Here is a 27,207-nt window from a genome sequence, read left to right on the forward strand (position 1 = left end):
TGATTCACAGCCAGTGTACTCTGCCCTCTGATCACAGTGATTCACAGCCAGTGTGCCCAGCTCTGCCCTCTGATCACAGTGACTCACAGCCAGTGTACTCTGCCCTGCCCTCTGTCTGGATGTACTGCAGCGATAACTGATGCAAGGAACAAAGTGTGACTGAGCACAGCCAGACGGCACAATGGAAATACCCTTTAGCCACACTGCTAAATCAGGCAAATAAACACAGCCGCCTTCACGCAAACACTTGCATTTTTAATCGTTCAGTCACAAAAGTTGAGGCATATTCGCAGCTAGATCACGACTAAGTACCTTCAGTGAGCTGTGACGTGCGAACATTGGCAGTTACGATGCAGGCATGCGATGTAAAGCAAGATGAAAACATTGCCATAATACTTTACGCATACACCTACAACAGGGAACACCAATAATTTCTTCATTTCAGCATTCCTCCTGGGATAATTATTTTCAGATGGAACAGCAGGTTTGAACCAAACTTGACTTGAAATTGCCTTACCTCTGAGTGGGATGCAATGTATTTGACACTTGCGCAGCAATGGACCCGTCCCTTCCCTCCCTCACTCTACTCAAATCATCCTGATGAAAAGAAAATCATCTCTTTCGGGGGAGTGGAGAATCTTTTCACTCTGGAAGTTCAAACTCACCATTTTGTAATCCATCAGGAAGCACTTTCTTTCTCTTCATTGTGAAATTCATTTTCATCTTCAATGTGAGAAAAAGTTATAAGATATCGAAGCAGAATTAGGCAGAATTGGTCGAGAGCTTCACATTTTCAGATGTCCAGATCACCAACAACCTGTCCTGGTCCCCACCCATGCCGATGCTATAGCTAACAAATCCCATCAATGCCTCTACTTTCTCAGGAGACTAAGGAAATTTGGCATGTCAGCTACAACTCTCACCAACTTTTACAGATGCAGCACAGAAAGCATTCTTTCTGGTTGTATCACAGCTTGGTCTGGCTCCTGCTCTGCCCAAGGCTGCAAGGAACTACAAAGCCAATCTCCCATCCATTGACTCTGTCTACACTTCCCGCTGCCTCGGCAAAGCAGCCAGCATAATTAAGGACCCTACACTCCCTGAACATTCTCTCTTCCACCTTCTTCCATCAGGAAAAAGATACCAAAGTCTGAGGTCGCGTACCAACCGCCTGAAGAACAGCTTCTTCCCTGCCGCTGTCAGACTTTTGAATGGACCTACCTTGCATTAAGTTGATCTTTCTCTACACACTAGCTATGACTGTAATGCTACATTTTACACTCTCTAGTTTCCTTCTTTATGAAGAATATGCTTTGTCAGCATAAAGAGCAAGAACAATACTTTTCACTTTATAGTGGTACATGTGACAATAATAAACCAAATCAAATCAAATTCAGCCCATCGAGTTTGCTCCACCATTCAACCATGGTCGATAGGTTTCTCAACCACATTTTCCCACCTTATCCCTGTGGATTCTGATCCCCTTACCAACCAGGAACCTATCTGACTCTGTCTTAAATAATCTCAATGACCTGGCCTCCACAGTCTTCTGTGGCAATGAATTCCACAGATTCACCACCCTCTGGCTGAAGGAATTCCTCCTCATCTCGGTTCTAAAGGGTGGTCCCTTTATTCTGAGGCTGTGCTCTCCGATCCTAGTCTCTCCTATTAATGGGAACATCTTCCCCACGTCCACTTTATCCAGGCCTTTCAGTATCCTGTAAGTTTCAGTGAGATTCCCCCCCTCCTCGTCTTTCTAACTCCCATCGAGTACAGACCCAGAGTACTCAAACGTTGAACTGTCACTGAATCCGCTGTTATGCAGTGCAGAAGGAGACCATTCTGTCCATCGTCTCCATGCTGGCTCTTTAAACAACAGCTGTGAAATAGAAACAGTGAACGCTGGTAATGCAAACATAAAACAGAAGTAAAATACAGCTGATGCTGGGAATCTGAAATGAAGCAAAATAAAAAGCTGGGGAGAAAGACTCAGCATACGTGAATAAGAGTCAAGCAGACTCGAAACGTTGAAGTTAAATTTTCCCATTATGCTTGCCGCGGGAAATGCATCGAGCGGGATGGAATATTCGGTGAACCATTTAAAGGTTCATAGAAAAATGGAGATACAGAAGATAGGAGCAGGAGGAGGCCATTTGGCCCTTCGAGCTTGCTCCACCATTCATCACGATCATGGCTGATCATCCAACTCAATAGCCTAATCCTGCTTTCTCCCCGTAACCTTTAATCCCATTCACCCCAAGTGCTATATCATATCAATGTTTAATCCCTAAGGTAGGAACATGTTTGGCACAACTTTGTGAGCCGAAGGGCTGTAGTTTTTTCTATGTTCTAAGTTTTGGCATGAACTACTTCCTGTGTTAATGAATTCCATAGGCTCACCGCTCTTTGGGTGAAGAAATGTCTCCTCACCTCCATCCTAAATGGTCCACCCCGAATCCTCAGTCTGTTCGATGAGCTGGGGTAGGAATTCCCAGTCAGGGGCGTGCATGGAAAATCCCTCCCGTTATCTCTGCTCCTCTCTCCACCGATCCTGAGGTTTTTGTTCCCCAGCACTCCCTGTTTTTATTATCCGACTGATAACAGGAAGCAAAACGCGACGTAGGGGTTGTCTGTCAGCGTGTTTCATGCTCATCCTTCAGATTCCCATTTGTGGCTTTCTTTCTGATCCCAGAGCTTGTAAACTGCACGTAGCGGTGGGGAGGGTGTTGGTGGTTGGGGAGGATGGGGGGTGGGGGGGAGGGGGGCGGGTGGTGGGTGAAAGTGAGGGGGCGGATGATTTTTCAGTGTTATCGACGACTTGACATCAACACAGGGCTACAAAGAGAAAAGCCGCATTTGAAAAGAACTGGAAGAAGCTTCAATCTACCTCTCCTCAAACACGTCAGGGCCTTGTCACTATAGGTGGTCCTTCAGCGTTCTTTCCTGAGGCATTGTCACAGGAGTAACCTCTAATGAGACTGCAGTAATGCCTGCTTATCATAACAGAAACAGATGACTATTATCTGGTCACCTTCCCTCACATCAGATTTGCATTCGGTGACCTTGGCCTGTCTCCCTTTCCGACTTTTCAACAAAAAAATCTGCGTTATTAACCTTTGTGTTTTTTGAATAATTTCCAAAGTGCAGGGTGACATTTGGAAAGGGAAAAATCAGTAGGAGTTTGCACATGAGCCTTTGCATAGATCAACATTGATTTAAAGATATAAAGTGTAAGTTGTGTAAGGGAGGCAGTAGTGGGTGGGAGTTGGTTTTGAATGAAATTCACTTCCCCCAACTCCGTTATCAATTGCGCTCCAACACCGTGAGGTAAATTTTCCTGTCCCGCCTGCCAGGGGAATCGGAGAGGGCAAAGGGAAGACCATGGGAAGGCCTGTTGATCTCAGGTGGGATTTTCCAGTATCGGGGTGAGAGTGGCTGGAAAGTCCTACCCTGTTTGTCAGGAACGTTTGATTCAGTTGCAGTTAAAGGACTTTAATCTCCCACTTCGATCCAGGGGAGGTAATGGCCTAGTGGTATGATCGCTAGATCCAAAAATTCAGCTATCATTCCGGGGACCCGGGTTCGAATCCCGTCACAGCAGGATTTGAATGCAATAAAAATGATCTGGAATTAAGATTCTACTCATGACCGTTGTCGATTGTCGGAAAAACCCATCTGGTTCACTAATGTCCTTCAGGGAAGGAAATCTGCCATCCTTACCTGGCCTGGTCTACATGTGACTCCAGTGCCACAGCAATGTGGTTGACTCCCAACTGCCCTCTGAAACAGCCCAACAAGCCACTTATGTCAAGAGCAAATAGGGATGGGTACCAAATGCTGGCCAACCAGCAACACCCATGTCCCATGAATGATTTAATGAAAAAAAGGCCACTATTGGGGCACCCCTTAGCCTCCTCTCCTCTGCAGCTCCTTCAGCCCTTCTGATGGATACGACCTCTCAGTGCTGACCTCACCTTGGTAAATCATCTCTGTGCCTTGTCCACTGCTGCAATAACATATTTATAAAGTAGAGTCCAGAACTGTGCACAGTACGCCAAGCGTGACCCACCCAAGGATAAAAGCAAATTACTGCAGATGCTGGAATCAGAAACCAAAAGAGAAAATGCTGGAAAATTTCAGCAGGTCTGGCAGCATCTGGAAGGAAGAGCTGAGGTTTGAAGTCCAAACAACCCTTTGTCAAAGCTAAAAGGCCTTTTAACTTTGACAAAGGTCGTCTGGACTTGAAACATCAGCTCTTTTCACTCCTTACAGATGCTGCCAGACCTGCTGAGATTTTCCAGCATTTTCTCCTTTAATGGCCCAGCCAAAGTTCTATCCATGTTTAACATGACTGCTTTGTTGTTCAATTCTCTTTGGCTGGAAATGAGCCCCAGTACTAGAAATGGTCTTATTAATCTTGGCTGGTGCATTTGTACATCTGTGCCCCTCGACCTATTTGCTTTTCCACAGTTCGGACTCCTATTTTTCAAGGAGTGTGATGGCCTATTGATTTTATCACACTATAATCCACTATAATCCAGAAACTCAGTTAATGTTCTGGGGACCCAGGTCCGAATCCTGCCACGGCAGATGGTACCAAGGCCAGTATTCACCCTTCAACCAACATTCAGGAAAGCAGATGGTATGGTCATTATCACATTGTTTGTGGGACTTCTCTGTTTCCCCAATTAGCTGCTGCCTTTCGGAGATTATACTTCAATAAGAGCGCCGTCAAGAATGACTGCTTCGGGGAGTCCTAAGTTTGGGAAAGGCGCAATATAAATGCGAGTCCTTCCTCTCTTTTGTGGGCGATTGAGGCGAGATTGTCGCTTTTATTCTCGCACTCAAAGTCAAAATCGCTCACAGTAGATTGTGGGAAACCTGCCAGGGGTAAAGTTGGGGGCAGCCTGTGCGATTATTCATTCATTTCCTTAGGCTGGAATTTTCCACTCCCGCCTGCTGCGGGAAGTGGAGCGGGCTGGGGCGGGGCATGCGAAGGCAGGAATTTGCATGCCCGGGCAGGAATTTCCGACCCTGGGGAATGGGAAAAGAGTTGAAAGGCAACAAAACTCACTTCTGTAAAATTAAATACAATTCAGAGCGGCAGCACCTGGGCAATGATTTAATAAAACTGAAAAATGTTTGCTCAGGATTTGAAGAGAGGTTCAACACAGCACACTCAGGAGCTAAACTCACGATTGACGGATTAAAGACAGAATATTCTGGAAAGACTCAGCAGCTCTGGCAGCATCTGTGGAGAGAGAAACAGCGTTAATGTTTGGAGTCCACATGAATCATCTTCTGGGTCTCCCGCTCCTCTGAAGAAGTCACACGGGCTCGAAATGTTGGCCGAACATTTCCAGCCTTGGGATCTTACAGCCCCGCCGATGGCGTCGTCCCTGTAGCCCGTCCCACGGCTGCAGAGGATACGGGATGCACAAAACCTTATAGACTTGGGGAGGGATTGGGAAATCCCTCCTCCGCCACTGGAAAGTAAAATCCCGTCCGTTGACTGTGTGGCTGGAATTCTATCACCTTGCCCTCCATGGAATTGGCACTGGTGAGAATCCGAGAACGGAAATCTCGGTTGACCTTTGACAGGAATTACAGTTCTCACCTGAGCAAGGCTGTAAAATCCCGCCTGTTTCTCTCTCCACAGATTTGTTGACCATTTTTTTCCCCGAGTGTGTTCTGTTTTCATTTCGGATTTCCAGCAGCTGCAGTATTTTGTATTTACTATGATGGACAAAGGCTGCCCAATAAACAGGGCGGTCTGGTGAGACACTGCAATCTGCCCAATCTATACCTGGAAAAAGGCCTGGAGGTTTAAAGTTTTTTGAAAGTTTATTCATTAGTGTCACAAGTAAGCTTACATTGACACTGCAATGAAGTTACTGTGAAATCCCCTAGCCGCCACACTCCTTTGGCTACTTGTTTGGCTACACCGAGTGAGAACTTAGCATGGCCAATTCACTTAACCCGCACGTCTTTTGGAAAGAAACTGGAGCACCCGGAGATGAGAAATTCTTTCTAAGTTTATTTACTAGTGTCACAAGTAGGCTTACATTAACACTGCAATGAAGTTACTGTGAAAATCCCCCAATTGCCACACTCCAACGTCTGTTCGGGTACACTGAGGGAGAATTTAGCATGGACAATGCTCCGTTGTTACTTATCATTTATATTAATGATTTGGATGAGAATTTAGGAGGCATGGTTAGTAAGTTTGCAGATGACACCAAGATTGGTGGCATAGTGGGCTGTGAAGAAGATTATCTCAGATTGCAACAGGATCTTGATCTGTTGAGCCAGTGGGCTGATGAATGGCAGATGGAGTTTAATTTAGATAAATGTGAGGTGATGCATTTTGGTAGATCGAACTAGGGCTGGACATAATTAATAGTAGGGCGTTGGGAAGAGTTATAGAACAAAGGGATTTGGGAGTACGGGTTCATAGCTCCTTGAAAGTGGAGTCACAGGTGGACAGAGTGGTGAAGAAGGCATTTATCATGCTTGGTTTCATTGGTCAGAACATTGAATCCAGGAGTTGGGATGTCTTATTGCAGTTGTACAAGATATTAATAAGGCCATACTTGGGATACTGTGTACAGTTCTGGTCACCCTATTAGAGAAAGGATATTATTGAACTAGAAAGAGTGCGGATAAGATCTTCTAGGGTGCTACTGGGACTAGATAGTTTGAGTTAGAAGGAGAGGCTGGATAGACTGGGACATTTTCTCTGGAGCATACAAGGCTTCGGGCTGATCTTATAGATGTCTATAAAATAAAAAGGGACACAGGTAAGGTAGGTAGTCAACATCTTTTCCAAAGATAGGGGAGTCTAAAACTAGAGGTCATAGGTTTAAGGTGAGTGGGGAGAGATACAAAAGGGTCCAGAGGGGCAGTTTGTTTACACAGAGGGTGGTGAGTGTCTGGAACGAGCTGTCAGAGGTAGTAGTAGAGGCAGGTACAATTGTGTCTTTTAAAAAGCATTTAGACAGTTACATGGGTAAGGTGGATAAAGAGGGATATGGGTCAGATGTGGACAATTGGGATTAACTTAGTGGTAAAAACTGGGCGGCATGGACAAGTTGGGCCGAAGGGCCTGTTTTCATGCTGTAAACCTCTCTGACTATGGGCTAACCTTTTGGACTGTGGGAGGAAACCGGAGCAGCAGGAGGAAACCCATACAGAGGCAACGAGAATGTGCAGACAGACAGTGACCCAAGCCGGGAATTGAACTGGATCCCTGGTGTTGTGAGGGAGCAGCAGTGCCAACCAGTGTGCCACCAAGCTCCCACCATTCTTTGAGAACTGTTGGGACGTGGGAGGCTCTGTCTAAAAAAGCCGCGGAAGTTGATTTTATAAACAATTTTAGAGGGAGATAGACAGGTAACTGAGAATGAAGAGTGGACAGGCTATGTCCAAAAAAAAGGGGGAGTGTGGAATGTGTACAACTGGTCTTCCAAAGACCCAGTATCAGCAGCATAAACCAAAGAATCTTCTGTGCTCTAAGTCTCTGTGACTCTAAGTCTATGATATATAAGTCAATACTCTGAATCTTCTTTACCTTGTGATTCCTTTTGAGTTTTTGCTTGTTAGGATTACTATAAGATATCTATTGATTTTCCTGTCCATACCCTTGTGAATTGTAACGGTTGCTTGGTTTATTGCAATTGGTTAAAGGCGTCAGTGAATCTGTGGTTGATGTGTTTGTTCATGTCTAAACCATTTAGGTTGCAACTTTAAAGATTATTTGCAAACAAAGTGGTGTGATCAGAGTGACTGATGCACCAATATATAGACACATGTCAGCAGCACGAGCGATTATCCCTGTATATCATGGGGAGGTGGTGGCGTAGAGGTATTATTCCTGGAATAGAAATCCAGAGACCCAGGGTACCGCTCTAGGGACCTAGGTTCGAATCCCACCATGGCCAATGGTGAAATTTGTACTCAATAAAAAAAAACTGGAGTTAATAAATTCTAATGAAGCTACTGTTAATTTTTGGAAAAACCCATCTGGTTCACTGGGGCAGCCTAGTGGTTAGCACTGCTGCCCCTCAGTGCCAGGGACCCTGGTTCAATTCCTGGCTTGGGTCACTGCCTGCATGGAGCCTGCACATTCTCCCCATGTTTATGTGGGTTTCCTCTGGGCGCTCCAATTTCCTTCTATAGTCCGAAAGACTTGCCGGTTAGGTGCATTGGCCATGATAAATTCTCCCTCAGTGTACCCGAACAGGCATTGGAGTGTAGTGACTCGGGGACTTCCACAGTAACTTCATTGCAGTGTTAATGTAAACCTAATTGTGAAATTAATATATAAGCTTAAAATAATTTAACGTCCTTCAGGGAAGGAAATCTGCTGTCCTTACCTGGTCTGGCCTACATGTGAATCCAGAGCCACAGCAATGTAGTTGACTCTTAAATGCCCTCAGGAATGGGCAATAAACACTGGCCCAGCCAGCAACACCCACATCCCATGGACAAATTAAAAAAAAACATGTCACCCTCATGTATGTTTAAGGGTCTAAGTGGATATATTGACGGCGGTTAAGGGGTTCAGACTGGGTCACAATTAGCATCATCATAACTGGCCCTTGTGCAATATTTTGACATCAGGCGATTTGCGGGGAATGTGAAAAACACTTGCGCACATGCACTTAGAGAGAAAGATAATCCGAAAACATATCTTTGAATTCGTTGACATTTAAGAGTCATGGAACTCACTCAATTAGTAGCTGTTAAATGAGCCAAGCAGAGCGAATTGGACAAATACTGGAAAGTGGAAGGGAATTGCAGGGCTATGTGGAAAGAGCAGGGGAGAGGGACGCATTAGGTAGCTCTTTGAAAGGGCTAGTACAGACATGATGGGCTGAATGGCCACTTCATGTGCTTAATGATTCTATATTGCCATGCTTAGGTGGTGTATTATCCCAATTTAAGTTTTAAGTTTATTTACTAATGTCACAAGTAGGTTTACATTAACTCTGCAATCAAGTTACTGTGAAAATCCCCTAGTTGCCACACTCTGATGCCTGTTCGGGTACACTGAAGGAGAATTTAGCATGGCCACTGCACCTAACCAGCATGTGTTCTGGACTGTGGACGGAAACTTGAGCACCCGGAGGAGACCCATGCAGACACGGGGAAGATGTGTAAGCTCCACACAGACGGTGACCTAAGCTGGGAATTGAACCAGGGTCCCTGGTGCTGTGAGGTAGCAGTGTTAACCACTGTGCCACCATGGAACACTGATCTATCATCTACATTCTTTAATGGAGATACCCACGCAGTAGCTCCTTCTCTATTTACAACAGGAAAGGTTAACGGGAGATTTTGTCGAGGTCTTCATAATAATGAAGAGTTTCGGTAGATGGAATGAGACCTTTCACTGATGGGGATTGGCTTTTTAAATACCGTGGCCTACATGCCAGCCCACCAGGAAAATGGGATGTGGCTGGATAGCGCTGATCAGGCTGATTTCTCAGCTCCCACATGATTTTACCAGCTCACTCCACCCATTGATGGGTGGGGCCAGCTGGTAAAATTCCACCCAGTACCTGCATGGGCTTGTTCACTGTCCGATACATTGGGGCAAATTGTCCAGTCCTGTCGCCTTCCATGGAAATTGTCATGGGCAGGATGGAAAATTTGATGGATCATTTAAAAGTCCGTTGACCTCAGGTGGGAAATTTCCAGTCTTGGAGCTGGCTTTGGAGGCAGTCCAGAGGAGGTCCACTAAGTTGATTCCGGGTATGGAGAGATTTTCTGGTTTGGGGAGGCTGAGTAGATTGGGCCTGAACTCATTGGAGTTTAGAAGAGTGAGAGGTGACCTTCTTGAGATATATAGGATTCTCAGGGGGCTCAACAAGGTAGATGCTGAGAGATTGTTTCCCCTTATGCGAAAGTCTCGGACCAGAGGGCATAACCTCAAAGTAAGACAGAGACAATAATAAGACCATAAGACCATGAAATATAGGAGCAGAATTAGGCCACTCAGCCCATCGAGTCTGCTCCACCATTCAATCATGGCTGATATTTTTCTCATCCCCATTCTCCGGACTTTTCCCTATAACTCCTGAACCCCTTATTGATCAAGAAACTATCTATCTCTTTCTTAAAGACACTCAATGACCTGACCTTTTGCGGCAAAGAGTTCCACAGATTCACCACTCTCTGGCTGAAGAAATTCCTCCTCATCTCTGTTTTAAAGGATCGTCCCTTTAGCCTGAGATTTTGCCCTCTGATTCTTAGTAAGAGATGAGGAAGAATTTCATCTCTCAGAGGGTAGTGAGTCTGTGGAATTCTTTACTGCAGAGGGCTGTAGAAACTGGATCATTAATTATGTTCAAGGCTGAGACAGAGAGATTTTTAATCAGTAATGGAATCGAGGGTTATGGGGATAAGGTGGGAGGAAAGTAGAGTTGAGGATTAGATCGGTCATGATCTCATTAAATGGTGGAGCAGATTCGATGGGCAGAATGGCCTCCTTTTGGTCTTACAGCCATGAGAAAAAGGAGAAAGGAAAATGTTTGACGTCTGGTGATTTTTCTCCAGGGCTGCAGACAGCAGTAAATGCTGACCCAGCAGGCAATGCCCACACACCATGAAAGGATTTAAAAAAAGCAGTTGTTTTGAAGATTGGTCTTCAATTCCTGAAGAATCCAGGTCAATCCCGGGGGAGGGATTGGTAACTCTCATGGTAAACTCGGAAGAACAATGCAAATCGCTCAGAAGAATAACCCACATTTGCTTTGAGTAACTGAGCTGTTGTCAGCCATGGATCAGTTGGTAGGATTGTGCCTCTCTGTCAGATATTGTGGGTCCAAGTCTGACTCCAGGGACTTGAGCACAAGATCCCCAGCTGACACTGTAGCGCAGTAGTGTCAGAGGTGCTGTCATTCAGATGAACTGAGGTTGATGTAAAAGACCCAAGACATAATTGTGAAGCAGAGCTAGAGAGCTGGCTGGAATGGTGGCACAGTGGTTAGTACGGCTGCCTCACATCACCAGAGATCTGGATTCGATTCCAGCCTTGGTTGCCTGTCTGTGTGGAGTTCCATCTTCTCCCTCTGGGTTTCCTTCTCAATCCAAAGGTGAGTAGGTTAGGTGGATTGGTCATTTTAAATTGTCCCTTAGTATCCAAAGGATAGATAGGAGAGGAATAGAGAGGGTGGATTCTCGGAGGCTGCTTCCCAGGGCTGAAATGGTTGCTGTGAGAGGACACAGGTTTAAGGTGCTGGGAAGAAAGTACAGAGGAGATGCTAAGGGTAAGCTTTTCACTCAGAGGGTGGTGAGTGAGTGGAATCGGTTGCCATCGGTGGTGGTAGAGGCAAACTCGCTGGGGTCTTTTAAAAGAATTCTGGTTGAGTACATGGGATTTAATGGGATCGGGAGTTACAGATAGTTCTATGGCCTGGTGGGTATGGATCTGATCGGTGCAACTTGTGGGCCGCAGGGCCTGTTTGTGCTGTAGTGTTCTATGTTCTATGTGTAGATTAAATGGTTTGGTCATTCTAAATTTCCCTTTAGTGTCCAAAAATGTGCAGGTTATGTGGATTGGCCATGCTAAATTGCCCCTTAGTATTGAAAGATGTGCAGATTAGGTGGATTTGCCATGCTAAATTGCTCCTTAATGTCCCAAGATGTATAGGTTAGATGGATCGGCTAAATTGCCCCTTAATGTCCCAAGATGTGCAGATTAGGTGGATTAGCCATGGTAAATGTGCAAAATTATGGGGTGCTCTTTCGGAGAATCAGTGTAGACTCGATGGGCCGATTGGCCTCTTTATGCACTGTAGGAATTCTATGAGTTGTACCCGGTGTCCTGGTCAATATTCATCCCTCAATTATCATCACAAAAACATATTATCTGGTCATTGTAACTTTGCTAGAGCTTGCTGCGCACAAACTGAATGGAAATAATGTGCAAAGGTTATGGGGAAAAGGCAACGGAATGGTACCAAGCCATAATTTGGAGAGCCGGTGCAGATGATGAGCCAAATGGCCTCCTTCTGCGTTGTAACAATTCTGTGGCCTGCCATGCTTCTGACATTGCAACAGTGGCCACACTTCAATAAGTGTTTCATTGGCTTTCTAAATGAAACATTGTGAAAGGTGCTTTCTGAGTGCAGTCTTTCTTTCTAACACCTTGTACCTAATCATTACTGTCTCAATTGAGATTGCAGTGGGGTGCAAGATAACATTTTCCAGTGTGTTGCACCTCACAATCCATAAAAATCCAGGACAAAAATGTAGACAGTAACAATAACTTGGAAAAGGGGATGAAAATCAGACATTCAGAAGGAACTTGGAGGCATCTAAATTCAAGATTTTTTTTATTTTTGGGATGTGGAGGTTGCTGGCTGGGCCAGCATTTATTGTCCATCCCCGAGAGCAATTTAAAGTCAACCACATGGCTGTGGGTCCAGAGTTACTGTAGGCCAGACCAGGTAAGGATGGCAGATTTCCTTCCCCAAAGGACATTAGTGAACCAGATGGGTTTTTCCGACAATCGTTTCGTGGTCATCAGTAGACTTTTAGTTTTGGATTTTTATTGAATTGAAATTTCACTGTCTGCCATGGTGGGATTCGAAGCCAGGCCCCCAGATTATTACTCTTGGTTCCTGGATGACTAGCCCAGTGACCATACCACTACACCACCCCCCCTCCCCTTGTAACTGGGTTCCTGAACACCCAAATTTTATTTGGATGTGGTGTATCAGCAAACCAAATTGGGGTGGCACGGAGGCACAGTGGTTAGCATTGCTGCCTCATAGCCCTAGAGACTTGGATTCAATTCCCAGCTTGGGTCACTGCCTGTGTAGAGTTGGCACGTTCTCCCCGTGTCTATGTGGGTTTCCTCCGGATGCTCCGGTTTCCTCCCACAATCCAAAGATGTGCGGGTTAGGTTGATTGGCCATGTTAAATTGACCCTTAATGTTCGGGCGACTAGTAGGGTACATATGTGAGAATACAGGAATAGGAGGTGGGCGGGATTGTGGTCGATGCAGGCTTAAAAGGCCGAATGACCTCCTTCTGCACTGTCGGGTTTCTATGATGACGTGGAGATGCCGGCGTTGGACTGGGGTAAACCCAGTAAGAAGTCTCACAACACCAGGTTAAAGTCCAACAGATTTATTACATCAAGTAAACTGGTTGGACTTTAACCTGGTGTTGTGAGACTTCTTACTGGGTTTCTGTGACTCCATGTGCTGTACCAGCAACCCAAACACAACTGGCCCAAACAAAAACAGAAAGTGCTGGAAAAACTCAGGCGGTCTGGCAGCATCTGTGGAGAGAGGAACAGTTAACGTTTCAAGTCCAAATTACTTTTAAATTGTTAAATTTGGTTTGAGAAGTGGCTCCCTGAAGAAACCTGACCGTGTCAAATGGAGATCAAGAATCAAATTTGATATCTAACTATGCAAAAAGTCCTTTCAGTACGGTGAATATGTTCTACGATGCGTTCAATGCAACACAACACTCATGTACCATTTAACAGAAGGCACTGTCTCATTAGTTGTCTCGGGTGCCTTTCCAACTTAATCCTTCAACGTGTTGAGTAGAATGCCACAGGTCGGTGAAACAGGTAACTGACAGGAGCTCTTGTCTCTATCTGTACCAGGTGTCCCTTTCTCCAGAAAAGTTTACTCTGCGGCGGGCAGTTTCCTCGGACCGCTTGGCAACAGGTTTATTATCGCTGGACTCTTAAGAGCGACACCCGAGGCTGCTGTTGCCGAGACAAGTGGCACGGTGCTGGCGTTTGCGTCGAGGGCTGTCTCCGGGAACGAGAAATGAAAACGAGCGACGGGAGGCTGGCCCATTCGGTGGCGATTGTAACGCTGTTCCTCTGCCTCAGTGGGACAAGACAGTCGGCTCCCCCATCGTCGCCAGCGCCGGGGTCCCACCTCCCAATGGGAGAGGCGGGGGAAGCCCACAAGCGGGTGAAGCGGGGCTGGGTGTGGAACCAATTCTTTGTGCTGGAGGAATACACGGGCACGGACCCCTTATACGTGGGGAAGGTAAGCGGCATCCACTTCACTTCTCCTTTTAAACGCCAACCCTGCATTTTCAGTCGATTTCCCCATCTGAAACATTGACCGTGAAAGGATGCCTTGAGGCATGTGTGACTGATCATGAACGTATCTGGCTGGAATTCCTGCCTCTATTGTCTCTTTGGAGGTGACCATTCTTTTGCAATAAATGAGTTGTGCCTCTGATAAAATAGCCTGGGGACCAGTCTCAGCAAAAGACGTTCAGACACAGGGGCAGAATCATCATAGAATCCCTGCAGTGCAGAAGGAGGCTCTTCAGCCCATCAGGTTGCAACGACCGCAATCCCACCCAGGCTCCATCCCCATAACCCTACTGATGTATCTCCCCAACCCTAAGGGGCAATTTATCACGGCCAATCAAACAAACCTGCACGTCTTTGGACTGTGGAAAGAAACCAGAGAACCCGGAGGAAACCCAAGCAGACACAGGGAGAAGGTGGAGACTCCACACAGACAGTGCCCCAAGCCAGGAATCAAACTCAGCTCCCTGGTGCTGTGAGGCAGCAGTGCTAACCACTGTACTACTGTGTCACCCATTAGGCCATTTGGCCCATCGAGTCTGCTCTGCCATTCAATCACGGCTGATATATGTTTCTCAACCCCATTCTCCCACCTTTTTCCCTTAACTTGTCACCCCCTTATCAATCAGGAAGCTATCTATCTCTGCCTTAAATACTCTCAATGACCTGACCTCCACAGCCCCCTGTGACAATGAATTCCACAGACTCACCACCCTCTGGCTGAAGGAATTCCTCCTCACCTCGGTTCTAAAGGGTCGCCCCTTTATTCTGAGGCTGTGCCCTCGGATCCTAGTCTCTCCCCATAATGGGAACACCTTCCCCACATCCATGCTATCCAGGCCTTTCAGCGTCCCGCAAGTTTCCCAGGATACATATGCAACTTTATGCAAGTTTAATTGTGACAGAACAGAGTGACCCCAAAGCCTGTGTTTGCAAGCACTTAAGTTGCGCCAGTGGTTAACACTGAGAATCCTTTACAGATACACGAGACAGACTCCATCGCTTTTTTTCCCCCAAGAGAGCGACACAAGAAGTTATTCAGCCCATTGGGCCAGTTCCAGCTCTTTTGAAAGAGATATCCAATTAGTCCCACTCCACTGCTGATTCCCCGATAGTTTTATTTTTCAATTATTAATCCGATTCCCTTCCAGGCAGCGCATTCCAGATCACTGTGTGAAATAACATCCTTCCTCGCTTCCCTGTTCTCTTTGACAATTACCTTAAACCCACATTCCCTGGCCAACCTTTGGAAACAGTTCCTCCTTATTTACGTATTTAAGGATTCTGAACATCATTGTTGCCAAATCCCCGCTTAACCTTGTCTCTGCTCGGAAGAGACCAACCCCAGTCTCTCCCGCGTGACCTAAGTCTTTCATCCCGATTACCATTCCAGTAAGTCTTTTTCCTGGTACCCTTAGCTCTCCAAGGCCTTGACATCTTTCCAACGAACAAAGCCCTTGTCAAAGTAATTGTTTCGAATCCCCCGAGTGCCGGCGAGTGATTCATGGAGAACCGAACGGTGGTTCCACCTGATTTTTACGACAACTCATGGGGACTGACTCCATTATGGCTCGTGAATCACCCTGACAGGACATTCAGAGAGGCACGCACAGAGGCAGAATGAAAGTCTCCCATTCTACTCCACGAGCGCTGAAAGTTTAGCATTGGTTCCACTTCGAGTGAGCTGCCCCCCCCCGTACACGTTTAATTTGCAAACACGCACAATTTATAAAAAAATTCCCGAACAAATTGCACTCGTTTTACAGAGAGAAAAAAAAATGGCAGGCCCATCTCGACAAATCTGATGAAGGGCAAGTCAGAAGGAAGTTTGCTGTGAGCTACTTTATTGAGGCAATATGTGCATAATATAGAAATCTGTCAGTTATTCATTGCCAAGTATCCAGACACGGTTAGTTTGGATCTGAATGAGAGGCCACAGAGTTAAAGTGATTTGCAAAAGCTGCAAACCTGATGTGAGAAAGAGCTTTCTTCACACAGGGAGTGGTTGGGGTCTGGAATGTTCCGCCTGTTGGTGGGAGGATCAGTTGAGGCACTCAAGGGGAACCGGATGATTAAAGTTAATGTTTGTCTACTCGCATCGCAAGCAGGCTTACATATATTTAAGTCACGGGTAGATAGGTTTCTGATAGGGAATTAAGGGTTATGGGGAGAAAGCGGGAAAGTGGAACTGATCCACTTCAGATCAGCCATGATCTTATTGAATGGCGGGGCAGGCTCGAGGGGCTAGATGGCCTACTCCTGCTCCTATTTCTTATGTTCTTATGTGCATTAATATTGTAATGAAGTTACTGTGAAAATCCCCTGGTTGCCACACTCCAGCGCTTGCTTGGATACACTGAGGATGAACTTAGCATGGCCAACGCCCCTAACCAGCACATCTTTTGGACTGCGGGAGGAGACAGGAGCACCCGGAGGAAACCCACGCAGACACGGGGAGAACGTGCAAGCTCCACCTGCACAGTGACCCAAGCCGGGAATCGAACCCGGGTCCCTGGCGCTGTGAGACAGCGGTGCTAACCACTGCGCTGTGCCCTTATTTGGATAGAAACAATGTGCAGGGTTAGGGGGAAGAGGCAGAGGAGTGGCACTAAGCCACGATGCCCATTCGGAGGAGCCGGTGCAGTCATGATGGGCTGAATGGCCTCTTTGGGCGCCGTAACAATCCTGGGATTCTGGCTACCTTCACCTTTGAAAGAAACTGTTGGCAGACGAGGCTTTTATTCCCTGTTTCAGCCACGGCTGTGAAAGCAGCCATCCATTTTTGAACCACTGCAATGCAATTCAGTTACCCTGCAATGCGTTGACACGCTGATAAATATCACACGTTTATACTGCACCTTTCATGGCATTAAATTATTTAAGGTGCTGCTCAGGGGCAGCGAGGTGTCACAAGCAGGTGTTTTAGGAGAAAGAGGATTGACAAAAGAGCAAATGAAAAGGAATGACGTTTTTTGGGAAACTTTCTGCTGTTGGAGGAGTGGCAAGGTGAACGGACGTAGGAAACGAATTTCAGCTTGCAGCGGTGACTGGAATCAGGGTATAAGGGGCTTCCTTTGACATATAAAGTTTATTTAAAGTCTAATTATTTATTAGTGTCACAAGTACATTAACACTGCAGTGGAGTTACTGTGAAAATTCCCTATTCGCCACACTCCGATGCCTGTTCGGGTACCCTGAGGGAACACTTAGCGCAGCCAGTCCACCTAACCGGCATGTCTTTCAGACTGTGGGAGGGAACCAGAGCGCCTGGAGGAAACCCACGCAGACACGGGGAGAATGTGCAGACTCCGCAGAGACAGTAACCCGAGGCTGGAATTGAACCTCGGTCTCTGGTGCTGTTAGACTGCAATGCTAACCATTGTCCCACTGTGGATGGCACGGTGACACAGTGGTTAGCTCTGCTACCTTACAGTGTCAGGGACTAGGGTTCAATTCCTGGCTTGGGTCACTGTCTGTGCAGAGTCTGCACGTTCTCCCTGTGTCTGCGTGGGTTTCCTCCGGGTGCTCTGGTTTCCTCCCGTAATCCGAAAGATGTGTGGGCTAGGTGGATTGGCCATGTTAAATTCTCCCCCAGTGTACCCAGACAGTTGCCAGAGTGTGGTGTCTAGGGGACTTTCACAGTAACTTCATTGCAGTGTGAATGTAAGTCTACTTGTGACACTAATAAATGAACTTCAAGGCAGCATTAGATTGAGTTCAGCATCTGAGTCAATGGGAATCAGGGGGAAATTCTCCACTGATTGGAGTTATACCTGATACAGAGCAAGTCGGTTGTGGTGGTTGGAGGTCAATCAACTCAACTTTAGGACATCTCTGCAGGAGTTCCTCAGGGCAGTGTCTTAGACCCAACCATCTTCAGCTGCCTCATCAATGACCTACCTTCCATCACAAAGTCAGAAGTGGGGATGTTCGCCGATGATTGCACAATGTTCAGCACCATTCACGACTCGTCAGATGCTGAAGCAGTCCACGTCGCTATGAGGCAAGACCTGGGCAACGTTCAAGCTGAGGTTGATAAATGGCAAGTTAAATTCATGCCACACTAGTGCCAAGAGCTGATAGCCTCAAACAGGAGAGAATCCAGATCACTTCCACTTCAGAATCCTCCACTATCAACATCCTGGGGGTTACCATTGAATAGGAGCTCAACTGGGCTGGTCATTTGAAAATGGAGGCTACAAGAGCAGTTCAGAGACTCGGAATACTGCGGGGGATAACTCACCTCCTGACTCTCCATCGCCGATCCACCATCTACAAGGCACAAGTCAGGAGTGTGATGGAATACTCCCCGCTTGCCTGGATGGGTGCAGCTCCAACAACACTCAAGAAGCTCGACACCATCCAGGACAAAGCAGCCTGCTTAATTGGCACCCCTTCCACAATCTTCCAACATTCACTGGGTGGAATTCTCCCAAGAAAGTTTGGTGTCGAAGTTGCAGGAAAACCAGAGTAGTTCATGCTGTTTTTTCCAGTGGGAGCTCACACTGGAATCTGTGCAATGCAGAGGCCACCAGTGTGACTGTCATTACTTTTCAGGGGGACCCCCACAGTGCTGCCCCCCCCCCCCCCCCTCCCCCAAACTTCCCCACAGCCCAATCGCAGCCCCCAGTCCATTTGCGGGCCTGCCCCAAGCCCCCACCCTTCCCGGACCACCTGATCTCCAGCCCCCATCCCCCCCCCGTCCCCGACCCCCAGCAGTGAGGATACCTCGCGCAGGCAGCACCCCCCCCCCCCCCCCCCCCCCCCACCCCTCGCCAGACACCCCCACCCTCCGGCTGACCATCCCTCCTCCCAGCTCGCCCGAATCGCTGCCCTCTCTCCTGCCCGAATGATCTCAATGCAGAGTGGCTGTGGATACCTCCCACCCCCCCCCACCTCCCACCCCTATCGATTGCCCCCTAGGCCCCAATCCAACAGGCCCCCATCCCCACGTCACTACCCCATGCCTGGTGGGCAGTGATACGGTGGCCCCCGGGCATAAGCACTTTGCCCCTGGGGCAGTGCCGGGGGCACAGGCTGGCACTGCCGAGGTGCTCGTTTCCAGAGGGCTTCACCACACTCCACCACCTGATCCCTTGGGGAGGCCTCGATTACCCTCCCCTTCTCACCAGGCGCGAGTTCCCCGAACGCGGGGAGCGAGTCTGAACCCCGCTGGAGTGAAATACTCCTGGCGGGATGGGAGATGCCAGCGGGCCTGGAGAATTCAGTCTCGGGCCCGCTAATCACATTGAAACAAGATGTAAAGTCCTTACCTGGTGTTCCTGCCAGTCTACAATGTGAATCAGACGGTGCTGAGATTCTCCCTCCACACTGCTTCAGGAAATTAGTGTGGAGGGCTGAGAGAATCAGCCCTACAGTCTCCACCACTGACTCACAGCAGCATTCTGTATCTTCTACAAGATGCAGCAACTTATCAAAGCTCCTTCACCAGTCCCTTCCAAACCAATGGCCATGGCCATCTAGAAGGACAAAAGTGGCTGATGTATGGGAATTCCCCGACCTGTAAGTTGCAAAGAAAGCTCGTATTCAAAAGGAGAGGAAGGCTGAAAAGGCTTGCAGAGCAAGGAAAGGCTTAGCTCAGTTGGCTGGACGGTTAGTTAGTGATGCAGAGCAATATCAACAGCAGGGGTTCAATTCCCGCACCAGCTGAGGATATCCATACAATCCCTACAGTGCAAAAGGAGGCCATTCAGCCCATTGCACTTGCCCCGACCACAATCCCACTCAGGCCCTATACGCATAACCCCACATATTTACCCTGCTAATCTCCCTGACACTCGAGTCAATTTAGCATGGCCAATCACCTAACCTGCACATCTTTGGACTGTGGGAGGAATCCCACGCAGACACAGGGAGAATGTGCAGGCTCCACACAGACAGTGACCCGAGGCTGGAATTGAACCTGGGTTCAGGCAGCGGTGCTAGCCTCTGTGTCACCCATATTCACAAAGGCCCCACCTTCTCAACCTTGCCCCTTGCTTGAGGTGTGGTGATCCTCAGGTTAAATCAGTTCTCCCCCTCAAAGGAAAGAGCAACCTAAGGCCCCCTGACCTTGTGGCGACTTGATGTTAGACATCAGCAGCACCATCTGTGCTGCCATTTTACTGCAGAAATTGGCATCTTCAGAGGTGATCAAGGGAAACTCTTCCAGGATTGAAGCAGGATTTTGATTGCTTTTTAATTCTTTCATGGGATGTGGATTGCTTGGGGCAATAAGACTGATATAAATTCTTAAATGTTGGGCTGGCTCTATGAATAATACCTGTGTAATGTAATAACACCAAATGAAATGTTAATCACAAAATGTGTATAAACATATTGGATTGTAGAATGTGGAACCTAGGTAGTTGAGATGAATAGCGTAGAAAAATTTAAGGGAAAGCTTGATGAATATATGAGAGAGATAGGAATGGATGCTATATTCCAGTCCTAATATTGTAAACAAAGTAGGAATTTGGCCCTTCAAGCCTGCTCCACCATTCAGTTTGATCATTGCTAATCCTTGATGCCAATGCCACACTCCTGTGCTCTCCCTATACCTCTTGTCACCTTTAGAATCAAGAAGTCTGTCTGCTCCCTTCTTGACTATATCAATGACTTGGTCTCCACAAACTTCTGTGGTAGAGGACTCCACTAGCTCACCATCCTATGAGTGAAGAACTTTCTCATCATCTCCCTCATAAATGGCCTGCTCCGTATCCTGAGATTGTGACCTCCTTGTTGTAGATCCCCCACCCCTCCAGCCCAGGAAACCACATCCAGTCTGTCCAGCCCTGTCAGGATGGTATACGTCTCGATTAGGTCTCCTCTCGTTCTTCTGAATTTCAGTGAATTCAGCCCAGTCGACCCAAATTCTCCTCACACAGCAGCCCTGTCAAAGAATCAGTCTGGTGAAGCTTCACTGCACTCACTCCTTTCTTAGAGAAGGAGAAAATTGCATACAATACTGCAGGGTCTCAACAAGGCCCTGTACAGTTACAGTAAGACCCAAAGCAGTAGAGAGACAGAAAAGAAAGTTGAGGACAGCACAGAAGTTAAAGACAGCACATTAAGTAGCAAAGGCAGTGTCAGTAATCCCAGGCAGATCAGGCAAAAGCAAGACAGAGAGCAAAGGAAGTTCCGATTAAACTGCATTTATTTCAGTGCAAGAGGCCTGACGGGTAAGGCAGATGAACTCAGGACATTGATGGGACTGGGATATTATAGCAATTACTGAAACATGGCTAAGGGAGGGGCAGGACTGGCTGATCAATGTTCCAGGCTACAGATGCTATAGGAAAGATAGAACAGGAGGTAAGAGAGGAAGGGGAGCTGCACTTTTGATTAAGGAAAGCCTCACGGCCGTACCGAGAGGGGATATGTCTGAGGGTTCACCCACTGAGTCTGTATGGGTAGAACTGAGAAATAAGAAGCAGGAAGCCACTCAGATAGGATTGTAATATAGGCCTCCAAATAGTCGGCGGGAAATTGAGGAGCAAATACGTAAGGAGATTACGGACAGCTCCAAGAAAAATAGGGTGGTAATAGTCAGAGCTTTTAATTTTCCCACAGTTTTAGAGGGTTGGACGGAGAGAAATTTGTTGAGTGTATTCAGGAGGAATTTCTCATTCAGTATGTGGATGGCCCGACTAGAGAGGGGGCAGAGCTCTTGGGAAATAAGGAAGGGCAGGTGACAGAAGTGTTAGTGAGGGATCACTTTGGGCCCAGTGACCATAATTCCATTAGTTTTAAGATATCTATGGAGAATGATACATTTGGCCCAAAAATTAAAATTCTAAATTGGGCCAAGGCCAATTTTGATGGTAACAGGCAGGAACTTCCAAAAGTTAAATGGGGGGAGTCTGTGGGAAGACAAAGGGACATTTGGTAAGTGGGAGGCTTTCAGAAGTATGTTAACCAGGGTTTAGGGTAAACACATTTCTCTTAGAGTGAAGGGCAAGGCTGGTAGAAGTAGGGAACCCTGGATGACTCGGGATATTAAGGCTCTGGTCAAGAAGAAGAAGGAGGCACATGACATGCATAGGCAGCTGGGATCCAGTGGATCCCTTGAAGAGTATAGAGGGTGTAGGAGTGGAGTTAAGAGAAAAATCAGGAGGGCAAAAAGGGGACACATAATTGTTTTTGTAGATAAGGCAAAGGAGAATCCAAAGAGATTCTACAAAAACATAAAGGGCAAAAGAGTAACAAGGGAGAGAGTAGAGCCCCTAAGGATCAACATCGTCATCTATGTGCAGATCCACAAGAGATGTTTAGAGTCAGGGGGACTTAGAGAGTAAATATGTGGGATTACGGGGATAGAACCTGGGTGGGATTGTTATTGGTTCAGGCTCGATGTGCCAAATGGCGTCCTTCTGCACTGCCCAAAGCGCAAGAAACTATGTCATGAATGTAGCCCAATCCATCACACAAACCAGCCTCCCATCCATTGACTCTGTCTACACTTCCCGCTACCTCAGCAAAGCAGCCAGTGTAATTAAGGACCCCACGCACCCCGGACATTTTCTCTTCCACCTTCTTCCTTCGGGAAAAAGATACAAAAGTCTGAGGTCACGTACCAACCAACTCAAGAACAACTTCTTCCCTGCTGCTGTCAGATCTTTGAATAGATCTGCCTCACATTGAATTGATCTTTCTCTACATCTTAGCTATGACTGTAACATTACATTCTGCACTCTCTCGTTTCCTTCTCTATGAATGGTATGCTTTGTCTGTATAGCGCGCAAGAAACAATACTTTTCACTGTATTGTTACATACATGACAATAATAAATTTAATCAAATCAAATCAAAGATTCAATGCATGTCTGAATCCCCTTGAAGCCTTTTAATATCTTCCTCAACATTCGAATTCAGGTTTTGTGTTCTAATATAAAATTCACTGGAAATAAAAGATCAAAAATGCTTCACTGTCTGTGGCAACTTCTGCAGTGTCAGCATATCTGACGGAACTCCATCCCCATGTGTAACAGGAAGCGTTCTCAAGTACAGGTAACAATTTTAGCCGAGATTTCCTGATCAGTGTTATTTCGGTGGGAACGCTGGCCCCGTCGCGGGCTATTGCTGCTGTTGAAATAACAGCAATTGGAAAATCTGGCCTTTCACATCTCAGAACTGTAAAATCAATGCTTCAATCTCAATCAGAATGCTGTCAGGTATTAATTTGGAGCCCCTTGAGTTTCTCAGTGTCCTCCGTGGAGTTTAAGGGCATTTAAATTCTTTAGCTCGGCTTGCAGCAATATCTGTGAGGCTGCAAGGATATTTGATCTCTTCAGGGATGTTTTGAGGAAAATATATATAGAAACGTACATAGAAACTACAGGCAGAAGTAGGCCATTCGGCCCCTCGAGCCTGCTCTGCCATCCATTATGATCATGGCTGATCATCAAATTCAATATCCTAATCTCTCCTTTCCCCATATCACTTGATCCATTTAGCCCCAAGAGCTATATCTAATTCCTTCCAGAAATCACACAACTTTTTGACCTTGATTACTTTCTGTGGGAGTGAATTCCACACATTCACCACCCTCTGGGTGAAGAAATTTCTCCTCAACTCAGTTCTAAAAGGTTTACCCCTTATCATCAAACTATGATCCCTGGTTCTTGATCCCCCAGTGTTAAGAATATTCTTTCTGAATCTACTCTGTCTAATCCTGTCAGAACTTTACAGGTTTCTATGCAAACTCCTCTGACTCTTCCCAACTCCAGTGAACATAATCCTAACCAATTTGGTCTCTCCTCATATGACAGACCTGCCATCCCAGGAACCAGCCTAGTAAACCTTCACTGCACTCCCTCTATAGCAAGGATATCTTTCCTCAGATAAGGACACAAAAAATAGCACACAATACTTCAGATGTGGCCTCACCAACATCCTATACAATTGCAGCAAAACATCGCTGTCCCTATACTCAAATCCTCTTGCTATGAAGGTCAACATACCATTTGCCTTCTTTACTGCCTGCTGTATCTGTGCGCTTACTTTCAGCGACTGATGCATGAGGAGATCAAGAGTCTCGTTGAGTACCCACCTCTCTCAATTTACACCCATTCAAGTAATAATCTGTCTTCCTATTATTGCTACCAAAGTGGATAACCTCACATTTATCCACATTACACTGCATCTGCCATGCATGATCCCACACACTCATCCTGTGCAAATCACACTGAAGTATCTCTGCATCCTCCTCATAGCTCACCCTCCCACCTAACTTTGTTTCATGTGCAGATTTGGAGATAATATGTTTAGTTTCCTTGTCAAAAGCGTTAATATATAATGTGAGTAGTTGGGATCCTGGCACAGGTCCCTTTGGAACCCCGCTAGTCACTGCCTACCAATTGGAAAAAGACCCATTTATTCCAACTCTTTGCTTCCTATCTGCTGCCAGCATTCTATCCATCTCAAGACATTACCTGCAATACCATGTGCTTTAACTTTGCACAGTAATCTGTTATGTGAGATCTTGTCGAAAGCCGTCTGGAAATCTAAATAAACCACATTTACTGGTTCTCCCTGGTCAACTCTGCTCGTTACATCCTCATTCTCCTGTGTCTGACTGTAAGGGGGTTACACTCGTTTTTTTATCAATCATTTTCTTGTTACATACTGATAAAAATTTTTACAGACAGTTTTTATGTTCCCTGCTAGCTTAACTTCATACTCTATTTTACCCTTCTAAATCAATCGCTTAGTTCGCCTTTGCTGAATTTTAAGCTTCTTCCAAGCCTCAGGATCTATTGATTTTTCTTGCCAATTTGTATGCTTCTTCTTTGAATCTAATACTGACTCTAATTTTCCTTGTAAGCCATGGTTTGGCCATGATTCCCTTTCCATTCCTGCGCCAAATAGAAATAAACAACTTTTGGAGTTTGTCTATTTATTCCTTGAAGGGCTGCCATTGCCTGTCCACTGTCCTTCCTTCCAGTAACATTTCCCAGTCCATCATTGGATATCCTTAAAGTCTTCCTGCTGTCCTGGGAATCTCCTGCCTTAACAGGGTTCTGATGTGGAGGTGCCGGCTTTGATCTGGGGTAAGCACAGTAAGATGTCTCATCAGATTAGAGTCCAACAGGTTATAACGGCCTTCACGACACACGACAATGCAGAGTCGCTGAGCAGAGACTGATAGCCAAGGTCCACACACATGAGGATGGCCTCAACCGGGATCTTGGGTTAATGTCACACTACTTGAAACCCCCATGACTTGTCTGGGCTTGCAAAATCTCACTATCCATCCTGGCTGGAGACAACACACATCTCTTTAATCTGTGCTTAACCCTCTCTCCATTCACATTACCTTTAAGACTTGATTACCTGTAAAGACTCGCATTCCAACCATTATTTTGTAAATTGAGTTTGTGTCTTTATATGCCCTGTTTGTGAACACAACTTCCACTCAGCTGAAGAAGGAGCAGTGCTCTGAAAGCTTGTGACTTGTGCTACCAAATAAACCTGCTGGACTTTAACCTGGTGTTGTGAGACTTCTTACTGTGCTCAACAGAGCTCCACGTCAAGCAGTTCCTCTGGGAACTGGGTGGCAGGCATAGGAACCAAATGTCCTGCCCTTAGGACCTGGTTTTGTGATTTTGTGTTGGATACATTGTTGGGAGAGGTTGCTGTTGTTGGACTACCTATCCTGCCACCAGATTTGGAGGACGTTGCTGGTTAGGTGCATGGGCCATCCTAAATTCTCCTTCAGTGTATTTGAAAAGGAGAGTGGCGACTAGGGGATTTTCACAATAATTTCATTGCAGTATTAATGTAAGCCTACTTTAACACCAATATATAAACATAAGCTGTCATCTGAAGGTGCCAACTTTTTCTTTTATTCTTTCATGGGATGTGGGTGTTACCAGCTGGGCCAACATTTCCATTCCCGGCTTGGGTCACTGTCTGTGCGGAATTTGCACATCCTTCCCGTGTCTGCATCGGTTTCCTCCGGGTGCTCCGGTTTCCTTCCACAGTCCAAAGATGTGCGGGTGAGGTTGATTGGCCATGCTAAATTGACCGTAGATGCATAGGTTAGAGGATTAGTGGGTACAATATGTATGGATGTGAGGGTAGGACCTGGGTGGGATTGTGGTCGGTGCAGACTTGATGGGCTGAATGGCCTCTTTCTGTATGGTAGGGTTTCTATGATTTCTGTGATCTCTAATTGCTCTTGAACTGAGTGGCTTGCTAGGCCATTTCAGAGAGCACATTGCTGTGGTTCTGGAGCCACCTATAGGCCAGACCAGGTAAGGCTGGCAGATTTCCTTCCCTAAAGGACAACTGACAATGGTTTCACAGTCATCGGTGGGCGCCTAATTCCAGATATTTTGAGGTGTCTGGCGTCACTGAAGCCAATAGAAGGGCGGGGATCACTGCTACCATTTCAACCATGACCTTGGTCTCGGGTTTGAGATCCTTGTCTTCAAGTAGTCTCTGTCCGTCAGCCAAAGATGAGGATGACAAATTGGAGGTGATGGTGAATTTCATCATCTATGTCTGCCTTCAAGTTGCAAAAACAAAATAAGAAACTTACAAATGGATAGAACCATAGAATCCCTACAGTGAAAAAAGAGGCCATTCGGCCCACCAAGTCTACACCACCCGCAATTCCACCCATTCCCATAGCCAAATGCATTTACTCTCGCTAGTTCCCCTGACACTAAGGGGCAATTTAGCATGGCCAATTCACTGAATCCGAACATCTTTGGAGTGTGGGGGGAAACCAGAGCACCCGGAGGAAACCCACGCAGACACGGGGAGAAAGTGCAAACTCCACACAGTGACCCGAGCCAGGAATCAAACCTGGGTCACTCTCACTGTTGGGCAGCAAGGCTAACCACTGTGCCACCCAGGTTAAGTGAATGGGGGAAAATTTGGCAGATGGAGTTTAAAGTGGGTAAGTGTGAAGTTGTCCATTTTAATCAGATAAAATGCAAAGGCAAATTGTTATCTAATGGAGAGAAACTTTGGAGTGCAGAGGGATCTGGGTGTCCTTGTGTGTGAAACACAGAAAACTAGCATGCAAGTACAGCAGGCACTGCAGGAGGCAAATGGAATCTTGGCATTTATTGTTGAAGGAATAGAACATAAAAGTAATTAAGTGTTGCTGCTACTGTA

The 27,207-nt window shown here is 46.4% G+C and overlaps 1 protein-coding gene across 1 annotated transcript in view; it reads left to right on the forward strand.

Annotated features, from left to right (window-relative positions):
- The window catches only part of LOC145346862 (cadherin-7-like), a 167,743-nt gene that overhangs the window by 9,320 nt on the left and 131,216 nt on the right, over positions 1-27,207 (forward strand). Inside the window, exon 2 of the mRNA XM_080194706.1 lies at positions 13,631-14,027. Coding sequence (XP_080050832.1) covers positions 13,800-14,027 — 228 coding nt within the window. The 5' untranslated portion in view covers positions 13,631-13,799. The remainder of the gene's footprint in view (positions 1-13,630; positions 14,028-27,207) is intronic.

This window comes from Carcharhinus amblyrhynchos, chromosome 8, assembly GCF_965287045.1.
Source record: "Carcharhinus amblyrhynchos chromosome 8, sCarAmb.v2.hapA, whole genome shotgun sequence".
Lineage (NCBI taxonomy): Eukaryota > Metazoa > Chordata > Chondrichthyes > Carcharhiniformes > Carcharhinidae > Carcharhinus > Carcharhinus amblyrhynchos.